Genomic DNA, 22,313 nt, shown 5'->3' with positions numbered 1-22,313 from the left:
CCGAGTTTTACCCAAATTTGACACACGACCCTTATCCACCGTGAACAGCTCTAGGATTTCATCGTTGTCAGCCGGGGAATCCACATCAGCATTCACATTTCGACCTAGATCTCGTGTTTTTGTGTCAACTGAGGGCTGAAAGTAATTGGAGCAGAAGTTTGATATCTCTTCAGTGAGATAAGCGTTGCATATGGAACCTTCAACACGAGCCTTATTACCAATTTTTCGTTTCAGGTGATTGAGGAACCTGTAATTATGTTTATGTAGCCGTAGAAGTATAAGTAACGAAAAGAAATGAAAGAGATGAAAGTAAGAGTTGAGAAAGGACCTTTGATTTACCTTTATAAAGGATACATCCACCGATATTGAACAGGTCCACATAACTTGCCCTCATATGGCAAATGAATTGGTAAATGCTCCATGGAGTTGAAGAAAGATGGGGGGAAAACCTTCTCAAGCTTGCACAGGATCTCAGCTATGTTTTTTTTCCAATCGCTCCATGTCGCTTACTATAATTGTGTAGCAACATAAATCGCGAAAGAATTGGCTTATCTCTGTAATTGCATTCCATATATGGGTAGGAAGCAATTCTCTCAAAGCAGTGGGCAACAACCTCTCCATGAACACATGACAATCATGACTTTTCATTCCATGTAACTTACCTGATTGCAAATCAACGCATCGGCTCAAATTGGAAGCGTAACCATCAGGAAACCGCAGCTGTTTGACCCACTCACACAAAACCTTTCTCTGAGCCTTGTCAAGAGCAAATGGAGCCTTTGGCATGAATTCTTTTCCTCTATCATCCTCTTGAAGATGTAATTGGGGCCGTTTACAGTATTTAGCAATGTCATTCCGAGCTGATGGCGTGTCACAAGATAGATTTTTCACGTCCATTATAGTGTGAATCAACTGATCAAAAAAGTTTTTTTCAACGTGCATGAAATCTAAGTTGTGACGAACAAGCAGATGTTTCCAATATGGAAGGTCCCATAGAGTGCTTTGCTTGAACCACCCTTTTTTTGCATTCTTGAGACGTTTCAGTGCCTCGGGGCCATCTGTTGCTTTCGGGAGGTTTTTCACACATTCCCAAAGTTCCTCTCCTGACATGATGTGAGGTGGTGAACCTTTTTCGACTTTGTTTTTACAAAATGCATTTTTACTATTTCGAAAAGGATGATTTGTCGGAAGGAATTGACGATGGCAATCAAACCAAGAAACCTTACCACCATTTTCGAGCCAAAATGCTTTGCTTTTCTTCATGCAATATGGACAAGCCTTCTTACCGGCTGTGGTCCAACCAGATAACATACCATAAGCCGCGAAGTCACTAACGGTCCATAGGATGGCTGCTCGAAGATTGAAATTTTGTTTTCTCTAAATATCGTAAGTATTTGCCCCAACTTCCCACAACTGTTTCAACTCGTGTATGAGCGGCTGCATGTAAACATCCAAGTTGCCCTTAGGGTTTTAAGGACCAGGAACGAGTAACGAAAGAAACATGAACTGTCTTTTCATACACATTGACGGAGGCAAGTTATAAGGGGTCAAAATGACAGGCCAACATGAATACTGTCCCCCAAACTGACCATGTGGAGCAAATCCATCCGTACATAGGCCAAGTCGAACATTACGAGGTTCAGAGGAAAACTCAGGAAAGCAACTATCTAGGTGTTTCCACGCTTCACTATCGCTAGGGTGTGCCATTGTGCCTTGAACTCGAGGATTTTTAGCATGCCATGTCATTTCCTCAGAAATGTTTTTAGTTGCAAAAAGCCTTTGCAACCTAGGTGTGATAGGGAAATAAAATAGAACATTCAAAGGCACTAAGCTACCTTTAGAAGTCTTCTTGTATCGGTCGCTGCCACACACCCTACATGTAGATAATTGAGCATCATCTTTCCAAAACAACATACATCCTTTTGGGCATGCATGAATCTTTTCATGGGGCAGCTCTAATCCCTTAACAATTTTCTTGACCTCATAGAATGTCTCGGCCATGTGGTTGTTGTTAGGAATCTCTTCATTAACCAAAGAAGCAAATCCATCAACACATCTGTGCAGCAAATTATACTCACACTTTAGGCTAGTGATTCTAGAAGCCATCTCTAACAAAGACAATGAACTCCCTTCGTATAACGGTTGTTCAGAAGCCCTTAACAAATCAAAAAATGGCTTGGCTTGTGCATTAGGCTCCTCCTCTAATGAAACAGGTGGCTCTTCGGAATGGCCTTGATCTTGAGACTTACCAAAGGCATCCAAAACCATTTAACGATATTCATTTGATTGCCTTCTACAAGTTCCTGGAAACCCTTCCCCATGACACATCCACTCGTAGTAATTAGGTAAAAAAACGTTGCGATACAAATGAAGTTTGACCGTATCTGGATCCCAAAGACGTTTGTTTTTGCATTTAAAACATGGACACCTAACTTCATTCGAGTTGCTACTCTCGGGATGATCTTCCACATATTTAAGGAATTCATCTACCCCCTTCAAGAACTCAGGATTAATAGAATTCCCAACCTTCCTTTTGTACATCCAGCTACGTTCTTTTCGTTTCATGATTACAAGTTCTACACAACTAACACATATGCCATTAATCACATTAGTCATAAAGCACAATATATATTCATTATAGATCAAACTGTTATGGAAATGCAAATGAGAAGAGAAATGATTTCCAAGGGTCCTTATCACTCCAACCTAACCCATCCTTGTACGTTCAATCTCACTAGTGAATGTATGCCAGAATTTCAATTCAATGGAAAATCCGGTAGCATCTCCCTACAGTTCCCCAAGTACACAATATAGGCGATTAGAAACACCTATATATGTAGCTAGAGAACATTGTAGAGAAATGACAAGCAAGGATCTTCCTTAGACTTAAAACAAAGGAATACATTCACCACCTAAGTGAGAATAAACGTACAAGGACAGTCCCAACCGAGGACTATTCAAGACATACTCCTAATGTGTATGCCTTGAACGGGTATCTAGGCATATGATTATGCAAATGATTTTTTTAAAAATATATATACTTAACTAACATACATAATATTAAACAAATATATCAAGATTAAACTAAACAAGAGAAACAAATCAAACCAAACCAAAGTAAACTAATATATCATATTAAACTAAACCAAACCAAACTACCGTTTTATATATTATATTAAACTAACATATTTCTAAAAAAACTAAACTAAATTAAGATACTTTATATTAAAATAAATTAAACTAAAACACATTATATTAACATAATATTAACTAAACTACATTATGTTAAACTAAACTAAACCAAACTAACATTGTTTTTTTTAAAGATCAAGGGGGCAATTAATTAATTATAAGATTTATTTAAAAATATATATACTTAACTAACATACATAATATTAAACAAATATATCAAGATTAAACTAAACAAGAGAAACATATCATAACACCATACTATTAATATAAACCAAATCAAACCAAACCAAAGTAAACTAATATATCATATTAAACTTAACCAAACCAAACTACCGTTTTATATATTAAATTAAACTAACATATTTCTAAAAAAAACTAAACTACAATAAGATACTTTATATTAAAATAAATTAAACTAAAACACATTATATTAACATAAACTTAACTAAACTACATTATGTTAAACTAAACTAAACCAAACTAACATTATATTGTTTTTTTAAAGAGAAGGGAGCAATTAATTACTTATAAGAGATGACCAATGTCACTAAATTAACCAAACTAAAAGTTATTGAATACATTCTAATTATAATCCAACACACTATCTAACAACCAAAGTAAGATACACACATACATTATATTAGGGTTTGTAATGTAACTAACCTTTAGATCTGCACTTCTTTTTAACAATTAAACCAACAAAATTGTACAAATCCTACAAAAAAATTAAAAAAAAAATTAATAATTAAGGGTTTATAAGTAAACAAAATTAAATTGAAAAAAAAAGGGGGAAAGCAAAGGCAACTTACTGTCAGGCGGAGGTGTGGCGTCGCCGAAAACAACCACGGCCAGGTGGTTCAGTCACGGCTAGGGGACAGAGGTGCGGCGCATAGGCTGCGTTGTGGTGGTTATATGTTAGCCGTTGGTGGTTTTTTTGCAAAAAAAGAAAAAAAAATTGACCAATTGCACACACTTACCTAGACGCGGCGGCTCGCCGGAAACCACCAGGGCGGTTGTTTCTGCCTCGACAGCTCTCCCTTCCTCCTTATCTTTCTCTTTCTCGTTCTCTTTCTCCTCTCTCTTTCTCCTCTCTCTTTCTTTCACCCTTCTTTCTCTCTTTCGTTCTCGGCGGCTGATGTGCGTCGACTGTAGGCGTCGCCGGCGTAAAGGGTAAGCGCCGCCGCGACTTTCTTCTCTCTCCTTCTCTCTCTCATTCTCTTTCTCTCTCTCCTCCCGCTGCTTCTCTTTCTCTCTCTGCGTTTCTTTCCCCCTTTTTTTTAGGTCAAGGATAGAATTTTAATTTTCAAAAAATGACAATGAATTTTACGACGGAAATAATAAATTCCGTCGTAATTTAAAACTTACGACGGAATATTCCGTCGCAAATCACTTTACGACAGAATATTCCATCGGAAGTTTTAAATTACGACGGAATTTATTTTCGTCGTAAATTTTACGAGGGAAAATGCCTCGTAATTGAAATTTTCCGTCGCTAAATTGCGTCGAAATGTTTTCCGTCGAAAATATCCACCTTAACGACGGAAAAACATGTCCGTCGTAGTATTCCGTCGCAATTTAGCCTATTTCTAGTAGTGATTGTAGCCAGTGAGCTATTTGACCACTAGGAAGCGGACAACCATGTCCCTTCCTTTCCCCTTTTGCCCGATCTGGATGATTAAATCGATCTGCACTACTAGATGTATAATGAACCCCCCAAACCCAACCAACAGGTGGGAAATGTCCTTCAGAGCATCCTCAGGAAACTTTAAATTTTTTAAGGCAGCTAGGCTGATAATATCGGACGAGATGCCTGAATCTATGAATATCCGGCCGACTTTTCAATTGGCTATTTTCATAACAAATACCATTGGATCATTGTGTAGGACTTTGACCTCACCTCGGTCCACCTCACTGGCCGTTACTTCTGGGAAAGGTTCAACTTTCACTCCTTCAGCATGCATCACTTTGCCAAGTTTTCAAGCGTCTTGCTTGATTCTTTTCATGGTAGGGCCGCATTCGGCAAAGCCACCTGACATTACAACCACTAAACCAGAATAGGTGTTATTTCCATCTTCTTCCTTGTCATTTTGCTTTTTCTTCTCGGACTTGTTATCCGTCCAAGTGTAAGTAAATTCTAATTTCAAAACGTACGAATTTAACATGCTTTTTTTGGCTAGCTTATCCAACAATCTTTTCAGGTTGATGCATTCATTTGTGTCATGTCCCACTTCCTTGTAGTAATGACAATATTTGTTCTTGTTATGGTACTGGGACGAAACACTCGTCAGTTGGGGATTTTCAAACTCAAATTTATCCCTAATTTCCATCAGGATTGAGTAACAATCATTGGTGAACTCCTACTGTGGTTCGTACATCTCGACCTTCTTCGACTTTGGCTGCTGGTCGTCCACCACCCATACTTCCTTTCACTTGTTTCCTTCTTTTTTCTTTCCGGGCGAGTTTTAATGAGAAGATTTCTTCTTCTCAGCCCTCTTAGCCGGCTTTTTCTACTTTAGTAAGAAAAGAAAAATCAGTTGCTTCAATATAGGCCTCGTCTTCCCGTAGAACGCCTGCGTATGTCCGAACCTTTTTCCTGACTAAATCAAACTTGAAACCATTATGCCTTAATCCTTGGAGAAATTCCGAATAGGTCGTTTCATCCGGCAGATTCTGAATTTGGGCTTTTTCTTGGTTAAATCTCTGAACGTACGAATGCAACCCTTCATTCTTCACTTGGACGGTTGTAGCCAAGTTAAGGCTGGTGTTCCTTGGGGGAATGTTGTAATAAAATTTTCCGATGATCAATAGACTCAGAGTAGTGAAGCAGTTAATGCACCCAGCGGCAAAGCTGTTAAACCAGCCTTGCGCCACGTCTTTAAGGGTGACCGGGAAGCACCTGCTGCACCATGTAGCATTGTCCACACTTTGAAAATACATCAGATTTATGTGCGAAGTGATGTGTTCTTTCGGGTTACTTGTGCCATCATCATAGGCGCCCATAAGTACACTTTTAACTTTTACTGGTTGAAGAGAGTGAAAAATCTCTTGAGAAACGGAGGCGACTTGTCACCAAGATTCAACAAGCGCATTTTCCAGTCAATATGCTGAGGTGGTGTGGCCGGTCCGGCTAGGTAAGCTGTCTAGCCGAACGGTTGACCATACTGCCCGTACAGTTTGAGCGACTGAACAGGATTGAAAATCTGAGGGGTCAGAAACTAAAACGGTTGAATTGGAATATGAGTTTGAGTATGATGAACTTTGCTTCTGCTGGTCCTAGCCGAGCTGGTTTGTATGGAAAGGGATTGGTTGAAGAATTCATCCGGCATGGCTATGGTCGAGGCCGTGTCCGAGTAGGCCGCCCGCTCTCGTTGCTCTTGATGAATATATTCCCTTGCGTCCCTCCAGCTCCGTGACGGCTAAGGGTCTTCACTTTGAGGTTGTCTGGTCTTCCCAAACGCGCATGGCACAACCTCGATTAGCAATAAGCAAGTGACTTGGGATGGTTGAATTTAGAACTAGGAGTGTCGACTGCTACTTCTTGGACTCCTCATTGCGAACTTCCTTGAATTCAAACGTCTCTTTTTTGTGTAGGACACTATGGCCAGAACGAAAAGAACATCTAGGCTTCAAAATTCAGACGGCTCCTTTAGGGTGCCCATTAATGAATTTTCTAGTTATCCACATGGTACTCCAAGCACCCCTAGTGATTCAATTTTAGAAGAATCATGTGAGGAGTTGAGAGATGATGCCTCTAGGTCAATTTATGAGGCCTCAGAAGAGGAGTTGAGGGGAGATATCTAATGCCATGTTTGACAGGCCTCTCATTCGGACACATGATCCGAAAGTTCTAACAGCGAATCAGAGCCGTCTACTTCTGAGAGAGTCTCAATGAGCTTTAATGAGGAGCGTTCCTGGCTGAAGACGTGGAGGGAGTCCATGTCTATGGAAATGGAACAAGGATGGGATAAGCTCTCTACTTCTCTCCTTAAGGAGTATGTCTCCTATTACCAGCATGTCCTTGAACTCTAGCGAAAGGCCATAGATGGCAAAGGAAGGGAGTTCAACGATAAACATGCCATGGGTTAAAGCATCATTCTCAACATTTCGGATGCTGAAGATACATTAGTTTGGCCAAAAAGGTCCAGCTAGAGGGACGAATGCTTTGGATGCTATGAGGAAACCATTTAAGCTGGTAAGTACTTCCCTCTCCATCCATATGTGGAGAGAATTCTACATGGATACCAGCTGGGTATCTAAAAACTTGCTCCCAATTCTTAGGTTAATATCTTGGGATAAGTTGCCGCATGTGAAATTATTGAGGTAGAGCCGAGTTTTGAGGCCTTTGCCCAAATGCATTATCTCATCCAGGCCCCACAAGCAAGCGGGATAGGATTATTGTTTACCCTTTTGAATCGTAAGGGTTACATGATGGCTGTTGGGAAAAAGTCTAAATGGAATGAATGGAGGAAAAAGTTTTACATTGTGACTTCCCATGACCGGATGAGAAACAAAAAATATAATCGGTGGAACCGGGACCCTCCTTTGCTTTCTGGAGGTGCTGAACTGCCACCTGTCCTAAGGAGATCTAAGGAGCAAATCTTAGATAGGGGTCTCTTGAGAGTGACTATTCAGTCGAATGAAGAAACTTAGGAGAAACAATTAATCCCCTAAAGTTATAAAACTTGAACGAAGGTGTTGTCCTTGATTAAGCTCCTTTCTCTCCTTGACCAAGTGTCGTGGAAAGGGAAGTCATAGATACTTATTGTTAATTATTTGACTCAAACTCAATTCAACATGCATAGATGGGAAGAGATCATGGAAGAATAAGGGTAATGATATGTTTGGAGAAATCATGTGGAGAGTGAAAAGATGTAGAAGAATTTAGGAATAGAGTGGATCCCCAATTCAAATGATGGAAAGGACGACTCATGCATGAACCTAAGACATGGTCATGGTGACACATATACAAAGTGTGTGCTTTTGACTAGTGAGTGAAAGTGATATGTTCAAGACTCGTGTCATGACCATGCGACTAGACTATGTGACTAGACTCAATTAAGGAATGAATATGACTTCGATAATTGATTAATCCAACTTAGCGTGAAGACTCGAGCAGAACACTAGACCATCGCGCGAACAATGGCACTATCGTGTCGCGCTAGAGCCATCGCGGTTCGATATTGCTATCACGTCGCGATGAACACTTGCGCGTCGCGCCATAGGCCAAAGTTTTGCATTAGCAATGAAACGTCAGTTTGATCCTGTTTCCAGTATTTTACTTGAAAAGGACAAGATTATAGCCGTGTTAAGTCATGTTTAGTCAATTGATTAGACTTTCATTACTCATATTAATTAATTAATTATTTAAGCAAAGTCCTTTAGTCATTAGTTAGTTTATTTAGATTTAATCACAAGGCAAACAAACGGTTAGTGTAAACACACACAAATTATGCACGAGCAAATAATGCACAAGTAGTCACAATATGATGCAATGAGTTTGTGACCTAACCATGGCTCTAGTTTTCTAAAGTTCAAGGATAAGGGTAGTCAAAAGAGGGTCAATGGCTATGATTCTGGATGCATCGCGCAGAAGCCTTACCTTTGGAAGGGTTGGCACATATATATATGGATGGGACCCCGGAAGATAAACTTGCTTCCATGTCTGGTGAATTCAAAAACTCGAATGTACCCTTCGTTGCAATGCGCTTTCGATTGGGTAGATGGAGCGTGAATTCCTAGAGGGCTATAGCCATATGTAGAATACATATGGGTTTTAGAAAATAGGGAAAAAAACTCAATCCGGAAGTAAAATAGGCCAAATAGTACTAGAATCGGTCAAAGCAAGAAGACAGACTTCTGGCTCGGTATTGGAAGAACTTGGCGTGAGAAAATAGGGACCATCGCGAGGAGATAAGCTTGTCGCGCCGCGATATTGCTATTGCGTCGCGACAGAGCCATCAGGGCTCCATTCTCTCGGCGATAGATCCTACATGCCTCAGCAGCTTTCTGTGTTCATAGAATTTTCCGATTTTTATAGTTTTTTTTTTCGATTCTAGCTGTGAAAGATATTTCCCAACTTTTCCACGTGTAAAAAGCCTATGTTTTTTACGCATTACAGATGGTCTTTCCAATGCGGACCTTTTTATGATTATGCCAATAATGTCAATAAAAATTACGCACGTGAATACTTAGAACTTTTCGAGTCTCATCCACTCATTCTAAATTATTGCCAAAATACATTTATGGAATTACAAAAATCCTCCCTAATGGAGTCGCCAAAAATGTTGGGAATATTTCAAGCATCCCACACATGAGCCCCACTGTGATTATACACTTAAGCTTGGTGGGGTTCAAAGAGAAGAAAGATAGAACAAAAGAGTCGCCAACAAGGTTTAGGAACTTGTAAACCGTTCAGATAAGTCCTATAAGTAAATTCGAGCTAATAAGTTATAATAAGTTTAGATAAGATCTACATAATAAGTTATTATTAATTCCAGTAAGATAGTTTAGTTTAGAATTTTAGAAGATAACTCCAAACTCTATTCTAATCTATTCACATTGATTCCACTCATTTTAGAGATAACAATTTCAGATAAGTTTATATTCGAGAGGACGTGTTCAAATATGTACTATATTTAACTCTTAAATTTTGGGATGATGCTTTTTTCTTTTGCTGGCCCTGCTCGACTTGGTCTCCCTAGACAAAATGCTTTGATAAATAATAATAATGTGGTCTAAATTGGATTTAAGGAGATTTGAAATCATGTTGGAAACAATTTAGGTTGAATTTAGGTTAGGTTAATTACAAGTCGTGTTGATTTCGGGTTGGGTTAGTAACAAATCAGGTTGAATTTTGGGTCGAGCTGAGTTAGTAACAGGTTGGGTAAAATTTGGGTCTGGTCAATAACAAATCGGGTTGAATTTGGGTCGGGTCAATAACAAGTCGAATGGTTTTTGGGTCGGGTTTGTAACAGGTAGGGTTGAATTTCGAATCGAGTTAGTACCGGCCAGGTTAAATTCGGGTCGAAATAGGAATAGGTCGGGTTGAATTCAGGTCGAGTTAAATTCGGGTTTAAACTGGTTAAAACGGGTTTGGGTTAATTTCGGGCCAGGTTGAGTTCGGTTCAGGTCAATAATTTACGGGTTAATTACATTCGAGTCGGGTCATCTCTCTAGGTCGGTTCATATTCGGATTCGAGTCTCAAATACTCGGTTCAACTCGGGTCTTAGGTCGGGTTCGAGTCACTATTTTTTCGAGTTCAAACGGGTTGGTTAATAATCGGTTTCAGGTCGATATTTCGGGTTGGGTCAACTTTTGACAGCTTTAAAAAAAACTAGTTTTCATGGAAACAAATTTTTCCAATAAAGAATTAGCAAGATCTCCATTTTCGTTGAACAGGGCCTGGGCTGGAAGAGATATAAACCGTTAGAGTTAAAATATTTAATAGATTGATATTTTAATCGGTTAAGATGATACAAATAATACGATAAATGATGACTATTTTTACAAGGTACAACAATGATTTGAAAAGATTTGTGTTAAAATAATTGTCTCACAGTACGATTTATCTAATGGGGCTCTCTATTATTGTTTCTCAAAGAAAATCTCCAACGAGCGATAAAATGGAGAGCCAATTCTACCCCAACAGTACGGCTCTTCAATGGCAGAAGAGCTACATACATTGATGTTGGACTGTTCGTTGGAGGTTACTAACTATTCAATTCATAATCTCAATTGATTGTTGCGAGACTAGTAATATCTTATAGGATTACAACTTTACAAATAGTCTATATATATGAAGTCATTTTCATAGTTGATATTAGACATACTACATGATGTGTTCTTCATATTGATTATTGAACAAAGCTTGTGTGACTCCAATCCATCACCCAGTCACCCTTAAATACATGAGTGTGTGGGAGTGATGTTAACCTTGGGAACGAGTCGGCCATAATGTTTTGTACCATAGACGGGCCAAATCTCATTTTCAAGGAAGTGGTTTTTCTGACATTACATTCCTAAAATCGTAAAATCATATTTGTCATTTCTCCTCCCTTACATTACTTATCTCCACTCTGTTTATTTGTAACTTTTACATAACATATAGTTTTTACACGTAAGACCAATAAATCTATAGATTGTATTTCGGAAAATGATACAGCGATTTTGTGTTGTATTTTTTTATGTTCTTCGATTGATTTTTCCATCACAAGAAGAGTTTAATTTGTAACTTGATGTGTGTAAGTATACTAGTTAGAAGCTAAGATGACCTGTAAAATCGGTGGGTTTAATTATTATCAAAAAAAATGTGACACTTAGATAAAACTTTATGTATCAAATAATTAGGCCATGCTCTATTAGATTGCTCAGCTCAGCACTTGGCAATAGAGTATAGCAGTTGTCAGTGGAGCAGCGAAGCTTTTAGAAGAGCTGAACAAATTCTGTATACTACCTCCGATTTTTTTAGTTGCAACTTTGGAATATTTTATATATCTCAAATAATACCCCAAAATTGCAACTTAAAAAATTGGAGGTAGTATATAATTTCGTGCAATTATGAATAGAGTACAGCATATTTCGTTCAGTAAGCATTACATATATGCCAGCAGAGCAGCTGAGCAAAGAAATTGTCAGCAGTAGCTGAAGGTAGAGTAGAGAAAAATAATACAGCCCAAAACAACATGGTCTTAATGTGTAAACATGTAAAATCCATGCCCTAAAATAGTCAAATTACATGAGCCAAACTTGATTTTCAACTAGATTCTAACGCTGTCTCGCGCAGATATTAATTATATGAATCAACCGAATGGTTAATACCAATTGTAATTTTCCGTACATTAGACTGTTGCCCAATAATTCTCTTTTTTATTTAGACAATAGCGCCCAATAATTCAAGAAACACTATATATTCTAATATTCTTCAATGGCGCCCAACAATATTGATTGATTGATATATTCTTCAAATATTCTTAAATGCTTTCATATAACGTACAATTTAACCCGGCCCGTTGCTAATTCATGAGTCACATGCTATTCTTAATTAATGGACCGCCAAATATGTTTTTGGTAGAGTTGTCAGTTTCTGACCCGAACCGTTAAACCCGACTGTTTTGAACCGATCCGAAAAGGAACTGAACTGTTTAAAACCCGTTTTTTGGAAATCAAAAACTGACCCGACCCATTTTTTTCCAAACCGAAACTGAACTCAACCGAATTTGTGCAAACCGTTACTAACCCGACCCGTTATCAAGCCAAACCGTTACAACCCGAAACTGAAAGCAACCCAAACCGATTACGTTTAAACCCGATAGTAACTCGACCCGTTTTAAACCGAAAACCGTTAAAACCCGATAAAAATCCGATAAACCTAAATCGTTCCAACCCGTAACCCGTTGTGACCGAACCGGTTATAATCCGTAACCTGTTGTGACCGAACCGTTTACGACCCGTAGCCCGTTATGACCAAACCATTTAAAACCCGTAACCCGTTATGACTGAGTCATTTACAACCTGTTACCCAATATGTTTATGATCTAATCTGTTTCAACCCACTACTCGATAAACCCAACTTATTTATGACTTGACTTGATTATAACATGACTCGTTCCTACCCATTATCTGACTCATTCGACTCGATAATCATCCGACTCAATTTTAACCCGATATGATTTTGATTAGAAACCCGTTTCAAATTGGGTAAACTCGTTTTCAAACCAACCAAGTTCAATCTAAACCGATTATAACCGAAACAATAATGGTTGGACCCGATTTCACCCGATCTATTTTGAACCGAAACCCATTTTCGAACCGACCCAGTTAAACCCAAACTGATTATGACCCGAACCAATTACGACCCGTCCTGATTAAGACCCGAACTGTTTTTAACCGAAACCCACATTAAATGGGCTAAACCCGTTTTCAAACCGACCCAGTTCAACCCAAATTGATTATGACCCGAACCGACTAGAACCCGATCTGATAAGGACCCGATCCGAATAGAAACTGCAATTAAAAAAACCAAATCGAACTGGCCCGATAATTTTCAAAACCGACCCAAACCGACCCGCTTATTATTTCAATCCGTTATAAACCGACCCGTTATAACCCGAAACTGATAAACCCAACCCAAACCCGAACTGTTTAACCGAATTGACACCCCTAGTTTTTGGGTTTTTCTGCATGTACCCCAGAATTATTGCGTTTTCTATATTGTGCCTTTTTAAATCTAAACTTTTACACGGTGCCCACAAATTTAATTAACTTAATTATTTTAGCCAGTTAATATTAAACACTTTTAATTTACTACTAACTATGGTTAGCATTTCCCTTTAATTTAAAAATAATAATAAAAAAAATGATTAGTAATACGTTATTATAACTTTATAAGATAATGTGGTTATATATCCACCAAACTTACGATCTTCCCCCATTGTCAGCTTCTTTCGTCTTCTTCTACATAATAAGCATTGATAAAATGAACTCTTTTCTATGAACCACCATAAAATTCAATACTTGTAAACCACAACAACTCCACTCAAACACATTCAAGACATTCAACATGACAAATATAAAGGATACATTGCAAGAAATTTACACTGACAATTGAAACGAAAATTTGAAGCCAATTAAAAACTAAAATCATTAGATCACATGGCATGGCATAGCATCAAAATATACAGTAGATTGATTAATTGAACAATCAACCCAACAACGAACTACTAGTATGAAATTTACCAACTCTTTTAGTTAATGTAATCATTTTTAATTATTGTACACAGAAAAATAACAAGAAATTAATTATTAATTTAGGATGAAAAACGTCGTGCAATCATACCTTTGCCTGAACAAAGAACACCAAAATTCTTATCGAAAAAAGCAAAGAAAAATTTAGGCAATGTTATTGTATATATTAATCAATCCTTATTAGCTTTGAATTTCTGAGCAAAATCTAAGGGTTTGTAACAATTAGGAATTCAATGAGATAATCATTCTAAATAAAACAGGGGTGTGCGAGAAATGAAATGTGAGGGGTTTGATCAAAATGGGTTTTAATTTTGTATTTTATGTCCTTAAATTTTTAAGTAGTAATTAACTAAGGTGGGTGGCTATATTAACCACAAGTTAATTATTGTTAACAAAACAGTTTATGAAACGCAATATTTTGGGTAACATGTAGAAAAGCCCTTTATTTTTTTTAACGAGTTCTCCCTTAGTGAAGAAAAAAAAAAAAAAAAAAAAAAAAAAAAAAAAAAAAAAAAAAAAAAAAACCCCTAAACAGCAATTATTCAATGCTAGCTAAATTGGGGGACTACGACCAATTCAAGAAAAATATAGGGCTAGCTATAATATGCAAATAACTACTGTATGTTATACTTGTATGTTTAATTTCATATGATCTGCTTTATTAAAAACTCAATCCATGATAAATTTTCTTATGGTTGTTGTGTACCAAATTATAAATTTGTACCTGTAGACACCTAAAAATGTCTCCCCAAAACCAAACTCGATGATGAACAACCTTTTACCGCCATTATTGGTCGGGTTTAGTATTTAATCTTTGGAGTGCTTAAATCCATATTTCCATTGCATAACCAACCCAAATTCTAGCCCATTTCCCCAAACCATAACTTATTTTCCTCTTTTCGTGCCTTTAAACCCAAAATAATTCATTTCGTGTCCTTTAAAATCATTCATTTCGTGTCCTTTTTATAAAAACGTTTAATCCGGTTTATTTTTGTCCATTATCTGGGTCCAATGATTAAATAGTTGGATGGGGCTTGAAAAGATCTTTCCAACGATATATTATAAGCCCAAATCCGAGTTATAACGAATAAGTTATGGCCAAAATATTAAACTGAGCCCAAACCGAACCTAAGCCCACCTTACCTACGACCCAATGATCATGTGGAGGGTCCAAATTATTTAATCCAATTCCTGAACCAAATAGGATTAATTAGAAACTTCTATAAGTTTCTAAAAGATCTTAATTATCCTTTTTGAAAAGATAAGATTAAAGAATTTGAAATTGAATAAAACTTTTCTTTTTGAAAATCCTAATTTTATCCGAATCGAAAGACGTTCAAAGATAGACAGATATTATTTTCGTGCCTCATATTTTTTATCCAAATTTTATATGGTTGGATAGCCCTTGAAATTATATTTCCAATGATATATTATAATATCAATTCCGAGCTATAACAAAAAAGATATGAATAAAATGTCAAACTCTATCCAAAACTGACACCGTCTCACTATTTCGGATATATCTTTTATTCTATAAAATATTTTAATCTTATTCTAATTGGGTTAGAAATTAGAATTCAAGAGCTTTCCAACGATATCTTATTTATCTTATTCCGATTTCTGGATCAAAAGATATGATAAAAACAAAAACCGCAAAAACTGCAGTCTATCGAGTTTTATTCCGATTTAATTCAGATCTTATCTTGTTTTTTCGACCCTTCTTTTTTCTCTATAAATAGAGGTCATATCACCCTTTTTCCAATCATAAACAAGCTTGCTCATCAAATCCTTCTCTCTTTCTCTCTTTTAAACCAAAAAGCATTCTCTTCTCTCTCTCCCGTATTCTAAGCCTTAAACCTATATTCCTAATTACACCATTCTTCTCTTAAGCACTCCAAGGATTCTATACTAAACCAAGGCGTGAAAGGTATAAATAACTGAGGGTTTGGACCAAATCAAATCTATATTTATTTAATTTAATTTTCATTTGCTTTATATTTTTATTGAAGTTACTAACAATTTATTCATGATGTAGCAATTTAAAGGAACGCGCAGAATGTGAGTAATTAATTAATTTAATTACTCTTATTTTATTTTAATATTGCTAGTATCATGATTAGGTTAATTTTATATTTGATTTGACTAACGCTATTATTGTTAAATTGCTTCCAATATTAATGTTTATTCTATTATTATTATGATCACCATATTGCATGTTTAAAGGGAATATGTAGTTGAAAATCACGCCTAATAAGATAATTTGGACAACCGGCTTAGGTTCCTTTTTAATATTGTTGTTAATTTAAGTGATCACAAATATTTTAGAATTATATGTTGCATTAATATTCAACCAATTTAGCATAATAATAGTTTGCAGCAAATTGAATATTTTGTTTGCATGCCTTTGAGATCGCAGGAATCACTTTTCACTATAAGAATCGAGTAGAGGCCAATACGGGCGAATGTGACTCCATGACTCACTTCGTAACATCATCCCCGATCCTCCTTTCGTGATTCCGAACCATATGGAGTTAGTAATCTCATGGATTATGAATGGGGTGTAACCTTCACGGGTCAATCGTTGTTGCCTTCGTTGTCCCTTTATCGTGGTTGCCTTTTATGATCCGAGAACGGTTTACAAGTTCCTTAAAAACTTGTTGGCGGCTCCCTACTTTCCTTGTCCCTAATCGTGTCCCTAATCGTATGTCAATTCCCACTTCCTATGAGTGCCAAGCATATTCACCACATGCTTTTACGTAAGCGCACTTCGAACGACGCCTTCAGTACCCCTTATTAGTTATTATGTATCTACCTAATTATCTATGTACGGGAGTTCTATAAAGAGAGAAAGAGTGTTTTTGATTGTCAAATTTCAGTACTTGATCAAATCATCCCTTCTTACATATTTTCTCAGTTTCGTAATAATTACAATAGTAGAGTGGACATAAAATTTTAAAACCCATATACAGAATGGAGTTCAAAGGGGGAGTTTTATAATACTACCTCCGATTTTTTTTAGTTGCAACTTTGGAATATTTTTTATCTTTCAAATAATACCCAAAAGTTGTAACTAAAAAAAAGAGAGGTAATATAAAATTTGGTATATGGTATTTTGTATATTTGGAGGATTATCAAGATCAGAATCATCAAATGTACTGTACACCTTTTTCTTTATGCAAGCTAATACGTACTCCATCTATCCCTAAATTATATTCTTACTTTCTTATATTATGTGAGAAATAAATGTTAAAAATAAGAATGTAATTTATTGATAGACGGAGTAGTACATAGTATAATAAGTATCTGTGGGAAAGGAATACAAGTTAAAAATAAGTGGCAGGGAGTACAGGCTGAAATCGCAAAAAAAAGAAAAAAAAAATGAGCGGGGAGATAATTGATAGAGAGTATAAAACATATCCTGGGCCTCAACCATCAGTTTAAACTTTTGGTTGAGGCCCAGGAATATGTTTTATACTCTCTATCACTGGTATCAGAGTCAGGCCCATGATCAACAAAAGGTGAAAATGTGAAAACTTCATCACCAAAATGTAACCTTAAATCCTCTAAAAAAAATAGTTATTTTACGTTCGCCCTCATTAACGTTAATTATTTTTTTTAACGAACTCTTAAAAATAGTGTTTGGACATTTATATACGAAACAACAAAAAACCCTTTTTTCATCTTCTTCGCTCTAGCCAGGCAAAAATAACAGCATTATAGCTTCAAGTCTACAACTAGTACCCTAATCAACAAAACCTTGAGCATAATAAAAATAAACGTCAAAATTATATGAAAAATTGCATCAACGATAATGTGTTACAGCTTACAGGTACATTAGATTTTTTTAATTAAAGGTACATTAATAATGTGATTTAATACATGGAAATTATAAGTTTGGAGCATACAATGCCATATTTAGATTAGATCGTAGCAGTATAAATTGAATTTTATTGAAAATGGAAGAGTCGGAGTATGAAAGATGTTTCTAATACTCCGTACTTAGTAGTATTAGCTTTGGAGCTTGAAGGCTGAATATATAATAAAGGGATTTTTTACTACCATAATTTTTTTAAAATGGATTGTTGAGATTATTTTTTTTTGTTTATTTTGAGTAAAAATAAATCACTTTTTCCATACAAAAAACTGGAAAAATTTGTAAATTGCAGCCATTTAAAGTTCGTATTTTGCAAATTGCAGCCATTTAAAATTTTTTTGCAAATTGCAGCCCAAAAGTTCGTATAAATTGTAAATTGCAGCCCGATTCAATTTTTTCATCGGTTTACATGTTGAAAAATCTTCGGTTAAGGTTTTAGGGGGTCATTTTATCCCTTAAGAATCCGAATTGAGCTCGGAATTAGCAAAAAAATAACGTAAGTGTCTCATATTTACAGTTTCCCACAAATCGATACACTTTTGTTACGCAAAACGAGATAATTACGTTATTTTTTTGCTAATTTCGAGCTCAATTTGGATCCCTAAGGGAGAAAATGGCCCCTAAAACCTTAATCGAAGATTTTTCAAATTGTAAACCGATGAAAAAGTTGAATCGGGCTGCAATTTACAATTTTTATGAACTTTTGGGCTGCAATTTGCAGTTTTTTTTTTAAAAATGGCTGCAATTTGCCAAATACAAACTTTAAATGGCAACAATTTGCAAATTTTCCAAAAAACTGATTTAATAGCTTAGAAAAATTAGTGTACAACGTATCTTATCAACTACTACGCTTTACTAATCATGGAGTTTTGACAATAATAAAATACCTCTATTCAAAGTAGCAACATACAACCACCGATAGTACCATAGTTATTTACCCATTTAATGTTGTTTTTAAAAACCAGGAAAAAAAAGACAGAGAAAATTCGATTGTCCGAATCAGGTTAGGTCTATATTATATACTTGTATGGGTGGTCATGCTAAATTACTGTGATAAAAAAAAAATCGAAATATGAATTTGGTTTTTTTGGATTTGGTCGGTCGTGTTAGTTTATAAAACCTCTATAAATAGATGATTACAAACAAGAAAATACATGCAATAAAGTGATACTGTTATATTGATGATAAGCACTAATAAGCATATACAGTCATATTTGAGAATCAAGGTTGGCCTGTTGGTTGGAGGCCCTCCTTTCACCTCGTAAGAGGGTTTCGATTCTCACCCCAGCAAGTTGAATTCCTTATTTCCCCCCAACTGTATATATACAGTCATCTATAAACATTGTGTTTAAAACGCATGCTCCAACACCAAAACATCCAACATAAACATAAACGAAAATGTCTCCGAAAATCCATGTCCGGCCTAAAATTAAAAGTAGCTGACTTGATTTTTGACTAGTTTTTTGTGCTGCTTATAAGTGCGAATTTTGTACTGTAAATGGAAGTTATATGAATCATATAAGGGAATGGTTAATTAATACAAGTATCGATTAACAATTCCATCACTGGCATGGACTGTTGTCAATTCTTAAAATACAATATAATTCTTTAATGGTGCCAAACATGATTTATTGATTGATTGATATTTTCATAAAATGCTTTAATTCGTGATACACATGCATGCCCTTAATGGTGCCAAATTTATCTCTTCCTGTATAATTTCAAATCTAGCTAAAGTGGGGGACTACAACGACGATTCAACGAACCTATCCATGAAGCAAGTTAGCAAGGAGTGAATACCTTGACCTTCTAATCTATAAATAGAGTAGCATCAAGAGCATGGTTCAACACCAAAAAAATCCAACATAAACATAAGCAAAGTTTTTCAATAACGAAAATGTCTCCAAAAACTATCTCCCTCGCTCTCCTCGCAATTACTCTTGCTCTAGCACTGTCCTCCGCCCATGCCCACTGCCCTGCTTCAACGATCCCTGGGATCTTGAAGTATTATGGGTTACCGCCCTCGATTTTCCCTGGTGATGCTGTGAGCTTCAGCTGCGATCCTGTCAACCAAAACTCCATCAGGTTAAATATTAACTTGCGTGGTAAATGTACCGTGGTTAACGAATTGGGTGCTATTCAAAATGTACTCAAGTGCTCAGAAAAGATATCGGCGGTCTTATCACATGACAAACTGAGCGAAGTTAAGGGAGTGACTGTCCAACTCTATGTTAAGCTTCTCCCTTGGCTCGATGCTGCACCATTTGGTCCCCTCATGACCATAACCGGTGCCGAAGCCTCTTACGCACCTTTTAACTTAAAGTTGTTTATGTTTATTTCTGACCAAGGTAACAGTCCAGCCTTCCCCTACATGTTATTCCCTAATCAAGCCCCCAAGTGTGCCAAACTTGCTTTCTATGAAACCGTTGTTGCCAACACCAACCAAGACATTCCTTTTAATCCTATTCTTGTTGATTAATAAGCCAAGTTCACGCTTCCACTCGCACGCACTCTTGTACTTCACTTGCTGATGCCTCATGCGAGCTCATCCTGAACGTTAATCATCTATCGTTTCTACTTTTGTTTGTTTGAATAAAGCTGCTTACATGTAAGCAGCCCATCACTGTAACATATTTTGTACTTGTATGATCATGAATCTCGTTATTATTAATCTACTACTTCTATCAGTCTTATTTATGTATTCATATAATTTTTTTGCTTAGCTTATCTTATGGATGGTTCTACCGTAGTCGTCGACTACGGACGACTATGGTCGACTACAATAAAAGACTAAATCTGAACCATTGATATTGTTTATTGTTAAATCTTAGCCTTCAAATATTACATTTTTACAAAATTAAAAAAATAAGTTACATATCACTTGAACCATGACAAGTCAGCGACATGTAAGCGACCAGTCATCAAATTGTTGTTTGGTTCATTACTTTTAGACGGTAAATTTTTTTCCATGTTTTAATATTATAATTTATACACAATCATTCAACATTATAAAGTCAAAGGTAAGTCGTCTAAAATAAATTTTAAAAAAAAAAACATTTGTACATCTTCACCCCCATTTTAAAGGCTTCATCCCCATTTCCATAACTTCATCCATATTCAATGGCGCACTTAATTTTTGGCCTATTTTTATGGGGCACTCCATCTTCAACCTCCAATCTTCATTATTTATCCAAAAATTACCAAATTACGTATGAAATCAACAAGATTAATGTTTAATCATCACATTTATGATTAACTTTTTTTTAAAAAAAAAAATTAGAGTTTTTTGTATCAATTTTAACTTTGTGTATAAAAAAAAAATTCGATTGAAAAATTACGGGTTTTATCTTTCGAGATCAATTGTTATAATTGAAATGATTTTTAGTTTATTTTAGATCAGTCATATGAATTCATAATTATTCGCCATTGTTAAATGTTTTAACAAGCCATTGTTGAATGTTGAAGCTTGAGCATGATTTCTTTTTTTTAAAAAAAAATAAAAATAAAAAACGCTTGAGCATGATTTTAGGTTGTACGTTAATTAAAATAAAATAAATAAATAAAACTGTTTGTGTTATTCTTTTTTGGGGGGCATAAATTGTGCTAAAGGAGTTTAACTATTTTAATAGATATACTTCCTCTGTTCTTTTTTACTTGACCTGTTTCTTTTATCACGCTTGCCAATGCAAAACTTTAACGGTCAATAACTTTAATTCTCCATAATTAAAGAAATATAAAAGTTATATATTATGATAGTACTTATTGAAACGAATTCAAAATGATCCAACATAAATATGTTTTTCCTTACATATTATTCACAAAACACGGTCAAAGAAGGGGTGGTGAATAGGGTAAAAGTCAAAGCGGGTCAAATAAAAAAACAGAGGAAGTATGTAAAATCAGAAAACATTCTATAATATAAGAGAGAAATCTTTTAAATACTTAAATCATTAGGAAAATATTTTGTTTATTTTGAATATATGATAATCATTAGGAAATCTTTTAAATACATAAATCCCAACGAGAAAATCACGGAGTAAAAGATTATTCCAAATATATGATAATGAAAGAATTAATTTAAGAATAATAAACAAAAACACAACCCAGTCCAAAAAAAGTAATTAATTGCTCATAACTGATAACACTTTATAAATAAATTAGGTTAAGTCCCGTGCCATGCACGGAATAATTAAACTTTATAACAAAAATTATAAAGAATGATGTTAATTTAACAATAATTTACCAAAAAAAATTATTTTTTAACAAAATAATAGTCTTTAATTAAGGATATTGATGCTATCAAAAAAAAATTAAGGATATTGATGGTTAAAGTTGTGTCTCGACAAATGTACAAATCCAATTATAACTTATAAAAAAACGGAGGAGTATAATGTAATAAAATAATTTTGTTTGGTTGTTCTTATAAATGTTATGCATAATTTTAAGATTTATACAAAGTATGGTACCAAAATATTTTTTTTCTATTTTTAATTAAAATAAAAT

General features: G+C 35.6%; 1 protein-coding gene across 1 annotated transcript; it reads left to right on the top strand.

Annotated features, from left to right (window-relative positions):
- The first annotated feature begins 19,669 nt into the window (after positions 1-19,669).
- LOC145555782 (uncharacterized) lies at positions 19,670-20,503 on the top strand. The gene has a single exon (XM_081617502.1). The coding sequence runs from the start codon at positions 19,708-19,710 to the stop codon at positions 20,287-20,289; it is 582 nt and encodes a 193-aa protein (XP_081473628.1). The 5' UTR covers positions 19,670-19,707; the 3' UTR covers positions 20,290-20,503.
- Positions 20,504-22,313: the final 1,810 nt, after the last annotated feature.

Source organism: Chenopodium album, chromosome 8 (genome assembly GCF_948465745.1).
Source record: "Chenopodium album chromosome 8, dcCheAlbu1.1, whole genome shotgun sequence".
Taxonomy (NCBI): domain Eukaryota; kingdom Viridiplantae; phylum Streptophyta; class Magnoliopsida; order Caryophyllales; family Amaranthaceae; genus Chenopodium; species Chenopodium album.
This window is presented reverse-complemented; position numbering and strand designations above follow the sequence as displayed.

Coding starts and splice junctions, on each gene's coding strand:
- LOC145555782 (XM_081617502.1), top strand. CDS start 19,708: ATGTCTCCAAAAACTATCTCCCTCGCTCTCCTCGCAATTACTCTTGCT.